Genomic DNA, 13,039 nt, shown 5'->3' with positions numbered 1-13,039 from the left:
CAGTGCTTTTCACATATAAAGTTAAATGATTCTAGGGTGTTTAACAGAGCCAATAAGTGGTGACAACGAGAGCAGATAAAGTAAATCTGTGCTTAGATATCCCAGTGAAGAACCTTGTTCTTTGAAGTGTAGAGCAGTGATTTCCACATTCTCTTCCCTCCTTTCTGTAGAATGAAATACTTATGCCCAAAAACGTGAGGCAGCATTTTTCTATCAGATATCTGTTTTTTAAAAAATTGTAACATAAAAAGTGGGAGAAAGATATACAGAAGTGAAGGACAGGCAGACACTTGAGACTGAACCTCACACTTTTCCAGATGGTTTTTACCTTTGTATTACAAATATTATGAGGGAATAAATGGGAGGAAAGAGGAACATTGATGCCAACCCTTCCCATGACTTCTCTCTCTCTTCCTACCAAAACACACCTGTGGAAATAGTTGAATCACCCTTTATTTTGGCTGCTATTTCTTTTTTCCTAAACTCCTGAGTAATGTGGTGTTGTGGAACAGAAACCACAAATGGTTATTGGGTATTAAAATGTCAGGTTAACTTGTGTGATTATAAGCAGCACAGGCTGTCCCATTGATGCACATCTATGTAGAATTATTGTAGAGGGCTGACGTAAAACTTGTGTAGGAGAATAATTGCATGCACAGAACTGTGCTGGAGAGAGCACAGCCAAGTGAAAGGGGTTTTAAAGAGCAAAATTTGACATTATTTCATTAGTGCTGTCTGCTTAAAAAATGTAGTAGGATACTCATCTCTCTGTGCTCAGAAGAGTATATTCAGGATTATTCTCTTGTTGTAACTCCTCAGGAAAGAGATATGGTTGGAATGTAGTTAAAACCTTTCTTTGGATCTGAGGGTTCCATTGAATATAATCTGACTGGACAGAATCCATGTAGGTGACGCTAATTATTTTGGAACCGCTCTGCTCTTAAATAACCATGTTTACAAAGCCCTGTGTGGGAAAAACCATAGGTTAATCAGATCTTCCACTGAGAAGTACGTTTTGCAAAGTACAACCGAACTGTATGTAAATAGAATCATTAATTTATAACCATCATCCTTTACAGGCTATTGATCCTCCGTCTGTTGCTTTAGTGACTTTGGGTTCCTCTAAAGATATGTTATTTGAAGGAGGACCTAGACCATGGGTACAAGAACCTTCCAAGTTCTTCAGGAACATCACCGCCGAGGACGCAGAAAGTGTTGCTTTGTCTTTATTTGGACCTCCTACGTCTCGCAATAACATCCAGCACTGGGTTAGAGCGTCTTGCAAAAGCCTGGGAGAGCAAGTAAGTGCCAGAAGGTGTTTGTGTTGCCCTCTGTCAAACACAGACCTAAGGCAGCTGAGAACAGGCTTCGGGCAGATTTATCATACCACATACCTTTTATATAAGAAGTTTTTAAAATAAGGCAGTTAAGAACTTAGGTAAGTACATAGTCTATGCTTTGTCATGCTGGTACAGGTTTTAGAGTGAGCATTTAATAACATTATGTGATAAAGTGCTTTATGATGGGTTTATTGCAGTATAAAGCCAAGTCACAGAAACCGTATGTTACAGAATGTGTTAAACAGGTCCTGATAAGTGCAGCTTCAGTTTGCATAAACAGGACGATAGCAGAAGGTTGCTGCAGTAAACTGACTCTTTTGTCTGACCTCTTCCTCTTAACCAAATGACCTTCCAGTGTGATCCTGTTTGTGCAGACAAGTGACAGCCGTATGAATGTACTGCCTTTTGATTGGTGCAGGCTTTCTGATAGTGGCTGTAGTCACTTTCCACCTTGTCTTGTTTTCACCAAGATGCAGAAATGATTTATCCTGCTTTACTCACCCTGGCCAGATTACAAAGCGTTTAGCTTTGATTTAATGTTTTTCTCCTGTAATTCTGCAAGGCCTGAGCATTTTGGTGTGCCTGCCAAATTCTTTAACTGTTCTCCTCAGCAGCTATTGTACAAAGCATAGCTCGTTCTGTAAGCACAAATTTAGAAAGGAAAACCATTTTTTGTTGTTTTCTATGACTGTGCATGCGTTGGCTGGCTGTCCTGAGTGTTGTCCGGACAGATCACATCTGCAGGGGTGGATAAGGCAGGTACCCAGCGCTACCCCAGCCTGCGGGGATGGCCTGCTCTGTGTTTACATCCATGCTATTGTGTTGAAGGCTAAAAAAGGAATTTAAAATAAAACATAAGCTGTTTTTAAACACACTGAAGTGACTCAGAATATTGTCTTTGAGCTGTTCTATTCTCACTCTGCAAAAAAAAAACATGAAACAAACCTGCATGTTAGCTTTTTAAGTTACAAAAGATTTGTTGTTGAACTGAAGCCTGATGGTAATAAACAGGACTTTCTAGGAAGAGTTCCCAGGAATACTACTTTGATAATGGTATAGAACTGTTCGTGAAATATGCGCCTCCTTTTCCATCTGCCTGTGTCTTAATGGTGCTGTAAATCCCCAAGACTCATATTTTTGCTTGTTCATTCTGACATCAGCGTGCCACTGAGATGTGTCAGCTAGAGTATGCCTGAGCTCACTAGTTCGTTCCTCTCTCCTCACTTGCCTGTTTTCATAATTGTCCAGGTTATTGAATTAACAGTTGGAAACAAACCCACGATCACCAACCCTTTTCCAGCGGTGGAGCCTGCGGTTGTGAAGTTCATCTGTGCGGTCCCTTCCCGACTCACTCTGACTCCTGTTTATGGAAGTCCTCAGCTTGATCTCTCCTGCCCTTTGCTGCAGCAGAACAAGCAAGTGGTAAGTCTGAGGAGTGACAGGAAAAGAGGGTGTTGGGAGAATTTAAAAATCAGTGTTTGGACATCCACATACAAAATGATTAAGGGAGTGGAGCATCTCGCTTATGAGGGAAGGCTGAGGGAGCTGGGGCTCTTTAGCCTGGAGAAGAGGAGACTGAGGGGTGACCTCATTAATGTTTACAGATATATAAAGGGTGAGTGTCAGGAGGATAGAGCCAGGCTCTTCTCGGTGACAACCAGTGATAGGACAGGGGGTAGTGGGTTCAAACTGGAACACAAAAGGTTCCACTTAAATTTGAGACGAAACTTGTTCCTGGTGAGGGTGGCAGAGCCTGGCCCAGGCTGCCCAGGGGGGTTGTGGAGTCTCCTTCTGTGCAGACATTCCAACCCGCCTGGACACCTTCCTGTGTAACCTCATCTGGGTGTTCCTGCTCCATGGGGGGATTGCACTGCATGAGCTTTCCAGGGCCCTTCCCAGCCCTGACATTGAGGGGTTCTGTGAAAATACAGTGTGTGAGTTGCTGCAAGAGCAGCAGTAACTCCAGTACCTGTGGCCATGCTGGTATCATCGTTGTCTGCTTCTGCAGAGCAGTCTGAATGGGAGTTTCCTACAGTGATCGTTTAAACAGGTTTAGAAAGGGACCTGCCAAACAACAGGAGTATACGCAGAAGCATTTGGATTGTGGCTGCTCACAAGAGTGTCACTGAGGAAGCCGTTTTGACTTGTCTTGAGATAAACTTTTTATTTTAAAAGAAAGGGCGGGTGGGAAATGTTTCAAGCAGCCGTTTCTAAGGAAAGTACTTTTTCCCTGTACCACTCCATTCTAGTCTAACGATTCCATTGAGACTATAGAGACCTATTTTACCATACATACTTTATTACATGAGTGTGTATTTGTGTGTGTCTTCTTAGTGAAGGCACAAACACTGGTGACGTGAAGATACCTATGGAAGCATATACAACAAGTATTGTTCAGTGAAATCAGATGTATTCGGCTTTACAAATCTGGGTCACAATAAACAGACAGTGCATATGTGTAAATTATCAAGCAGAAAGAACACTCTGTTCTATATCCTAATGAGTGCCGTCACGTATTCTCTGCTGAGTATACTGGGGGTTTTGTCGTGTTAATGTTACCAGGTAAATATACAAGTCTGCCTGCTTTCATAAAACAGCAGTGTTTATGGAGTTGATGAATCATGTTAAGTAACTTGTATGTAACAGCAAGATGAGGAGGAGATTTCTGCGTATTGTAATTCACTTCAGCCTCCGCCTGTTGTTCTGGCTGCGTTACACGTCAGGCTACGTCAGCACACTGCTGTCGCTAATGCATCTCACAAGATGAACACTACAATTTCGAGCCGTGTCTTCTGACAAACAGCAGTATTTTTCATTATTCGAATCCCAAAGTCAACAGAGTTGACTTTTGGCTCGATTTTTGTTTTAAGGTAATTCACTAACTTAAAAAGCCCCCACCTTCCCACCCTCCCAAAAAAGCCCTTGTAGTGTAAGTACAGCTTAACGACTTTGCACTGATGGCTCGTTTTAATGAACATCACACATGTAGTGAGTGTTAAAATAAATCTCATGGAATTCAGTATACTTCTGCATCTGTTCAGTTCAAAGTATTCATTCTTTTTCAGGTTCCTGTTTCAAATTATCGCAATCCAGTACTGGATTTGGCTGCATATGACCAGCAAGGCAGTAAATTTGATAACTTCAGTTCTCTTAGTCTGATCTGGGAGTCAACAAAAATGTCCTTGGCTAATATTGAGCCTGACATGCCAATGAAGCTGATGCTGAAAGAAGATGGAAACGGTCAAAAGAAAATGCACGGTATGGATTAGTTTAAGTGAGCATTTCGTTATTTGAAGAAGGTCGGGATTAAATCTATTTGGGAATGTACGAGCTTGATTAAAGAAATGTCTGTAATCTGCAGTCGTATTTCAATTTATCCTCAATATGCATTTGAAGTGTGCACAATTTAAAACAAACAAAACCCAACAAACCAACCAAAAAAAACCCAAACAAAAAGCTAAACCAAAACTCAAATCCAATGCCTAGAACCTGTCTTGAGAGAGAAAACTCTTGTCTGTTTAGAAAGATAATAGAAGGGATTAGCAGTGTATATCTCATCCTTTTCTTCCCCATAATCAGATGTATTTGACTTTTTGTGTGGTTCCAGGCTTACAAACTGTTGTAGTGCATCGTGAGTCTGGAACAACTGCCGTCTCTGCAACTGCAACAGGATACCAGCAATCCCACCTCAAGGCAGCTAAAATAAAAATACCGGTATGCAGAGCTCCGGTTTTTTGTTGCTGTTTCCTATGATGCTTAATGTATAGTGTTCCTATGTATTTATTTCCTCAGTGCATATTCATGTCAAAATAAGGCAGCTCTGTAGCTGATTCTGAAGACAGATTTATACCTCCGAGTTTTCATAATATTCATGGCTTTTCCTGCTTTCCTCTACAGTACATGCTCCTTTCCATATAAAATACATCTAATTCTTTTTTTATTTTCTTTAAACCATCTGGGCAAGGGGGATTACCAAGAATTGTTTCAGTTGGTTTTGTTTTGATGTAGGTTTTTTGAATGAATTGGTGAATCTCTGCTGCTTGTCCTTCACTAAAGCAACCATGTGCTCAGCGCAGCTGTCACTGGGGAAAGCAAATGTGTTCTTTCCACTGCCAAACTGAGTAGAATGGTTCTGCATGAGCAGAGCAAGAGCTGGCTGATAGCCTCGTGTGGTCCATAGGTAAAAGCTGGACTCTGGCTAATACAGTTTGGCTTTCTTTTTTCCTTTGGTCTCACGTTGATCTTACAGAAGGGAGAGGCTGCTCACATGTCCAGTGCCAGCCCTACGCCTTGGCTCTAATTTTGCAAGTCATTAACCACCCCCTGAAATAATTTAGTTTGTAGATACTCAACATAGGGAAGAAGAGCAGCAAAAAGCAGTGATGATATTCAAAGGTGGCAGATGTAAACAGATGGCAATTTACTGTTTGTATCACTTTTTTAAACGGAATATAAAGGCAAGTTTCAGTCTATGGGACAACCTGACATGCATACTAACTGCCTCTTAAAATATCCTGCTTCACTACACTGGAATTCTGTTTAATTATGTTAAGCAAGATTTAAATGGGTTTTGACTATATGAAGTTCTGAATCGTGTACCATGAAAAAAAGAGTTGAGACAAAGAGCAAAATATAGAGCTAGTGGTTACACTATTTGTAAGTCAAAACAGGTGACAGATGAGCACTAGTAATGTGAAATTCTTGTGATTTCTCTCAGCATGTCCAAGGTTTGGTATCTGGACGGTAAATCTAATGTATGGCCAGTCAAAATGACTAGATTAGAGGCAGTTACCTTGCCGCCTAAGATACTTGGTTCTGTATCTTTTTTTCTCTTAAGAAAATTGAGTTGTAATAAGAACGCTTGATGTTCTGCAATCATTTTGTAATTCACTGTGCTCTGCTTTGTTAAACCAATATTCAATATTCTTTCTTACATTTAGAGATAATTAGAGAAGTGAATTCTCTCAACTTTGCCTCAAGTTCAGAGCAAGTTTATTGTATTTCAGTGTGGGATTCCTACCTGTGAAATGGCACTGGAGGTCTCAAGTTCTAGTCTCTGTGTTTTGTTTTTGGGAGGAATCTTTGATAGTTGGACAGTAGTAGTAGGTACCTCTTCTGCTACAGTTCCATAGGCTCTTGTGTTGTTTCTTTAAATACATTAGAAATGAGTTGCTATATTCTGCTTTAAAACCCATCAGTACTTATACTTCTTCCTTACAGACAAAAATGCAAGTAAAAATCTAATAGATGGCATAGTCAGATGTCTAGATCATTGTTCCTTGTTTAGGTGGAGCATCCTATTATGTCATTAGGGAAAGACGACATCCTTTCTACATCAAGGAAATAATTCTACTAATTAGGTGAAATGCATACATAATACTAACTTCCTCAAAAAAACATTTTCCCTTTCTAAGCTAATGTAATTATGAGTGAAAGATTAAACTTGTGTCTGGCTAGGGGTTTATGTATTTACATTGAAGGAAGAATTTCTTTTGGTGGCTTGCCAGGAAGAATTCTAAAAAGACGAGCTTGAAGTAGAAGACAACATTCTGTCTCTAAGCTTTAGCAGGTTGTATGGACTTCTAATACGCCTCTCCTGTCGGTGTACGTCAGGCTTGGTTAATTGACCCTTCTGCATTGTTAATGTAGGGGCTGTTGTTCTTGGTCTGGGTGGGAGATGCAGGACGCAGCAGCATCCTGCAAATACCAGAGATTCGTGCTGTTTTCTGGCTCTTAGTGTTTGCTGTAACAGCTGGAATGGTTTCTTGCAGTACGAACCTCTTCTGCCAGTGTCTGCCGCTATTGAACTGATCCTAGTGGAAGATGTCAAAGTGAACCCTACTGACATCTCCATTTACAATCACCCTGACGTCCAGGTGAGGAATTGTTCTGCTGCTTTCTAACTGCAGGGAGGAAAACATCGAAAATCATATCATCACAGAATCAGACAGAATAACAGAATTGACTGGGTCGGAAAAGACCTCAGAGATCATCCAGTCCAACCTTTGGTCCATTGACTAGATCATGGCACTAAGTGCCATGTCCAGTCTCAGTTTAAAAACCTCCAGGGCCGGTGAGTCCAGCACCTCCCTGGGCAGCCATTCCAATCCTGACCACTCTCTCTGCACAGAATTGCTTTCTAATCTCCAGCCTCAGTTTCCCCTGGCAGAGTTGAAGCCCATGGCCCCTTGTCCTATTGCTGATGCCTGGGAGAAGAGCCCAATCCCCCCCTGGCTAGAACTGCCCTTCAGGTAGTTCTAGAGAGTGCTGAGCTCAGCTCTAAGCCTCCTCTTCTCCAGACTAAACAAGCCCAGCTCCCTCATGTGTGTAAGGATATTGCCTTTAGCAATATGTTAGAAAGGCGCAGCCTAATTTTGGATGCTCTTCTGGTTTTGCAGGCAGAACTTTTCATCAAAGAAGGTTCTGGATATTTTTTCATTAACACCAGCGTTGCCAGTGTTGTAAGAGTGGTTCATGAGGAAGCTCAAGGTATCGCTTTGGTGAGTGAAGTTTTTTTGCTGGTTTATGTCTTTTTCGCATTCTACCATTCTGTGGTTTCATCACAACTGGTTGTTTTCCATGCGTGTGGACAGAGGCAATAACTGCCCCTTGGGCACATTTGCCTGTTGCAGTCAGGGCACCTTTGCTCTAGCAATGTCAGCTGTAGTTTCAGCTATAGGAAATAGTTTCCCTGCAGTCATGCTGCACACGTATACTCTGTAAGGCCAGAGACAAGTTGTTCTTTTCCAGTTACAATTTTTTCAGTAAATTGTTCCTGATTTCATAAGCACAAAATGAAAAATAATGTGACGGAATTATTCAGAAGTGCTATACGAAAGATTAATTGGTTTCTAGAATAATATTGGAATATTTGTTGTAGGCAAGTACTTCTGAAACCTTCAAATTCTTCCAGTGCTGTTTCAGGATATTTTGCTATCACAGTATTTCATCCTCATTTTGTGAATAAATACCTATTAAAGAGCTGATTTCTGATCTCCGTATGAAGTTTTTAATGTGCCTTTCCACTAGAAGATGCAAGTAAACTACAGTTATCCAGACCCAGGATAGAAGATACATTGTACAATGAGTAACAATACAACTATTTGCATTCTAGCTTTCATTAGACAAGAATTGGAAGTGACACAAGTTGTTTTAAAGAGTAGCCTTCACAAATTTATAATTCACACATTTATCTTGTAATAAATAACGTTGATAAAGCTGTGAAATCATGATGATAAAGGTGGAATTTTTTAAGTTGTTTAGAGTGTTGGTGAAACATTTTGGTCGTCTCTGAGAGCCTAAGGTGGGAATATTTTTCCAGCCAAGTCAGCTGGGCACAGAGGAGCAGAAAAATAGAGGAGATGAGCTTATTTTTGTATGTTGTACACTCTCCTGTTAAATTCCAGTGTCGCCTATGGGTTTTCCTTCCCGTGGGAGCCAGCAGAATGCTCTGCAGGTGTCAGTGGAGCCAAATTGGTACGGGGTGGTTTATGGTAAACTGTTCTGAGAAACCCGAGTTATCTAGAGCAGAGGCTTTCTCTTCATTGTTTGATTCTCACTGTATTCTGAGAAGTGTAATGTGTTTGTTCTTTGTATAAAAAGAAAAAAAGACCTAATTATAGTTCTATCAAAGAAATACACAATTTGTCAATTGTCCTCTTACTTGGGAAGGTGTATCACCAGATTTTGGCTATTCATTCAGATTAAAAGCAATACCTGTAAAGTAAGAATCTGGTAGGAAGCAATACCAATGCTTTATAAGCATAGTCTCTGTCCTTGTTTTTTCTTCCTTATCATTTTGTTTTTCACTCCCCTAAGAAAAGTTTCGTTGCTCTGAATGATTTGTTGTGGATTTTTTGCCCTTGTGTTGGCAGAAGGAGAATACCAGGGTGCCAGACTGCTTCTAGATTAAGACACATTAATTCAATTGCTGCCTATTTGCCCTAGCTCAATAGTATGATACTTTCAACACACATTTTACAGCTTTACTTTTGCTTTGGTGGAAGAACTATCTGCGCCTAAGGCTTGGAGACTTCTGCATTGACTGCATCTGGAAGTGCTATAAATTCTATCCCAGGAGTGACAGGCAAATGAAAATAAAAGGTGCTGTAATAGAATTTTCTTTTGGCATTGCAGGTGCATCCTCTGCTTCCAGGATCGGTGACTGTAATGATTCATGACTTGTGTTTGGCTTTCCCCGCGCCAGCCAAAGCTGACATTTATGTATCTAATATACAGGAACTGTACGTCCGAGTTGTTGACAAGGTCAGTGGCTTTGAAACCAGCATTGTGAGCTGATCCAGATTGCCCCGAGTCCTTGTGCTGATCACGGACATCTAGATGAGACATGGTCACTGTGATACGATGCAGCGGTTGGGGCTCTGCTGCAGCTCTGCGGCCTTAGAGAAACAGTTTGATCTCCCTGTGTTTCTGTTTCTCCCTCCCAAATTTGTCCTTTTAGGTTATAAACCTTTCAGACTATCAAGTGTCTCTTGCTCCATGTTCTGTGTGGCAGCAATCTCAACTTTTGCATCTACACAGCAATGTTAATTCATAATTTATATGAACGTGCTAATTTACATTCCCCATAGTTTAAAGTGCAGGAGAGCAATTCTTTTAGGAGTAGGTTTTGCCCCAAGGTCATTTTCCATATGTCATGTTTTAAAAATGAACAAAAAAAGGTCCAAGTCCTTTCACTTGACAGCTTGGGTGCGTCTTATACAAAATAAGTGTTGATATTTCTGGATGTTTTAATTATGCCCTTGCCAGCTGAAAGACTTGAATTCATTTATTTAATTTGACACTAACCGTAGCTGGCAGGGATTACTCTTTAAAATCAGTGCTAATCTAACCTTGGGGCTTTATCTCTAATGTCCTACTAAGAGTGTAATACAAAAGAAAATGAAAACGTTTATGCTAATAAATAAGAATAGTTGAAATGAGAAATGACTGGATGTGCCTGTGTTTCAGGTGGAGATTGGAAAAACAGTCAAAGCTCATGTCAGAGTTCTGGATGACTCTAAGAAGCCTTTTCTGGCAAAATACTTTTCTGTCATGGATCTAAAACTAAGGGCAGCATCTCAAATTGTTTCGCTTGTGTAAGTGAATGGTTTTTTTATTAATCTGCAAATATGTTTGTAGGCAGAATAAGCAAAAAATGAGTAGAAGTGTTGGCTTGGAGCCATGGTAGTATACAATTGAGTTTTTATTGATTTTATTTTTGTAAAGTTGTAATTGCTTATTACATGGTAAAAAAAATGCTATTTGTCAGGAAAATCTCCTAAGCTCACAGTCTAAGTCTCGTTGACTGAGACTACATTCATACGCTATAATATTTCACAGAGCTTTGCGCATCTTGGAAGCAGCGACTTGGCAAATAATGTCAGGTGAAGAACTCTGTGAAGACACATTTGATGTTATCAAAGTGCTGGCTTGGCTGGGATAGAGTGAAGTTAAACCATGACACAAACTCTATCTGTCGCTTCACCTTTTAGAAACAGGCTAAATCATCCTGTTGCCTTGAAGCTTCTTACTTTCCAAGCTCTAAATACAATTATTATAATGACAGAAGAAAGTTTTTTGGACTGTTGAGTTTTGAAATGTAGAAATGTGATGGTTACCTTAATTTGCTTAAGGCGTAGTCATTTAGTCATCCTGCTATGCACTAAATAAGTCCTTTGCGTTTGTTATTCCTGTAATTTATTCAATTAACTTCTCTGTTTTAACGTTTTTTTGCTACAGGCCCCTCAGTGAAGCTGTCGATGACCACACTGCTGCTTTTCTGGTGCACGGGATGGCCATCGGTCAGACCAGTCTTATGGCAACTGTTGCTGACAAAAGAGGACAAAGAATCAACTCCGCTCCACAACAAATTGAAGTAAATAATGTCATATGAAATACATGCGTAAACAAAATCTATGTTATTTTAGAACAGTGTGTTATAGTTAACTTATAGTGTAGTAATTAATATGCCAGGAAAAGTAAACAGATCCTTTTCTCCAGAAGTTACCCAAATCTACTCCATTTGAGATAGCAGTGTTTTTTAACTGGAAGTGATGAATTAAGTTTCTGCATGCTCAATTTACTGTAATTAAGCAAGTGAAGACCCAGTTTTACACTTGTGTGTACTGTTTTATCTGATTGAAATAGTGTGAACACAAGTATTTGTATTTCTGTTTTCAGGTCTTTCCCCCATTTAGACTACTGCCGAGGAAAGTGACCCTAATTATCGGGGCCATGATTCAGGTAAAGGCATCTTCTTCTGTCTTTTCTCTTGTTTGTAGTTTCTATTTTTAAAATAAATGTTTAAAACTTATTTTTCAGAAGATATTCAACTTGGCAATTTAGCTACATTCACCACATTGAATACTCCTCCCAACGAGAACAGTTTCATTCTTGAGCTGCCTTCTTTTATTGTATTGCTGGATCCAAGGTTTAGTATTTATTTGTGTTAAGGTGGTATCAGCTTTCCAGTGTTAAATACAGAATCACAGAATCGACTGGGTTGGAAAAGGCCTCAGAGATCATCACGTCCAACCCTTGGTCCAACTCCAGTCCATTGACTAGATCGTGGCACTAAGCGCCATGTCCAATCTCAGTTTAAAAACCTCCAGGGCCGGTGAGTCCAGCACCTCCCTGGGCAGCCATTCCAATGCCTGACCACTCTCTCTGCACAGAATTGCTTTCTAATCTCCAGCCTCAATTTCCCCTGGCAGAGTTGAAGCCCATGCCCCCTTGTCCTGTTGCTGACTGCCTGGGAGAAGAGACCAATACCAGCGTTAACAATCTGTCACCTCCCTGACATTAAGCGTAGCGGGCAGTTCTGCCGACCGAACCACAGAGCGAAGCTGGACTGTGTGTGGTGAAGGGAACTTGTTCTGAAACTTTCTGGGCTGGCTGGAGATCAGCCCGTCACATTCTGCACAGCACATAGGCCACCTCTGTGCTTAGCTCACCTATTTCGCAGTCTGACATCATGGAAGGACCAGTGTGCAGGAGAAATAAGCCCTGAGGTGCCCTGGAAGGTTCAAACAACTTTTTCTTACTGAAGACATTGTGGTGCTGAGCAGGGAAGGGGTGTGCCCTGTCATGTTGACTGGAACAAAGATCTGACGGGTTAATTTTGGTTGGTTTGTGTGCTCTTAATTATAGATCACTTCAGAAGGAGGCCCTCAACCTCAATCCAACATCATTTTCTCCATCAGCGATGAGAAGATTGCATCAGTGAACAGCACCGGCCTTGTCACAGGAGTGGCGATTGGGAACGGGACGGTGACAGGAGTGGTGCAAGCTGTCGATGCAGAGACAGGGAAGCTTGTCGTGGTGTCTCAGGTAGTGTTTTCTGATACTGTTTGTGGCTGAAAGAGACTCCGTTTAGCTCGTGGGTTTGGCTCTAAAGGGACAAATAGTCTTTTCGTGTTAGCACTGTTATCTTGTGTACTTGATCCCTGGTTTCCTTCAGGAGATGAAAAATCAGGGTTTCTTACTCCCTGGCCTGTGAACTTATGCATTCGCTGACGCAGGTGATACTGTCAACAGACAGCTAAATCTTGCTGTACCTTAAAACAAGGATCTACTGATAACCCAGGGAGACTCTATGAACAGTCTGGGATCTTTAGAATTGATCAGTAAATCTAGAAAAGCCTGTCTAAATAAGCCTCTCTAAAACAGCAGAAGGTTGTCCTTGCCTGCATTACCTT

The 13,039-nt window shown here is 40.8% G+C and overlaps 1 protein-coding gene across 1 annotated transcript in view; it reads left to right on the top strand.

The window, feature by feature from the left end:
- Nucleotides 1–13,039, top strand: part of NUP210 (nucleoporin 210) — a 63,963-nt gene that overhangs the window by 30,899 nt on the left and 20,025 nt on the right. The window contains exons 15-25 of the mRNA XM_082059896.1: nt 1,080–1,301; nt 2,589–2,762; nt 4,406–4,598; nt 4,948–5,054; nt 7,112–7,216; nt 7,739–7,840; nt 9,477–9,605; nt 10,311–10,438; nt 11,082–11,217; nt 11,523–11,585; nt 12,492–12,671. Coding sequence (XP_081916022.1) covers nt 1,080–1,301; nt 2,589–2,762; nt 4,406–4,598; nt 4,948–5,054; nt 7,112–7,216; nt 7,739–7,840; nt 9,477–9,605; nt 10,311–10,438; nt 11,082–11,217; nt 11,523–11,585; nt 12,492–12,671 — 1,539 coding nt within the window. The remainder of the gene's footprint in view (nt 1–1,079; nt 1,302–2,588; nt 2,763–4,405; nt 4,599–4,947; nt 5,055–7,111; nt 7,217–7,738; nt 7,841–9,476; nt 9,606–10,310; nt 10,439–11,081; nt 11,218–11,522; nt 11,586–12,491; nt 12,672–13,039) is intronic.

The sequence above is a fragment of the Streptopelia decaocto genome, assembly GCF_964273445.1.
Source record: "Streptopelia decaocto genome assembly, chromosome: 8".
Classification (NCBI taxonomy): domain Eukaryota; kingdom Metazoa; phylum Chordata; class Aves; order Columbiformes; family Columbidae; genus Streptopelia; species Streptopelia decaocto.
This window is presented reverse-complemented; position numbering and strand designations above follow the sequence as displayed.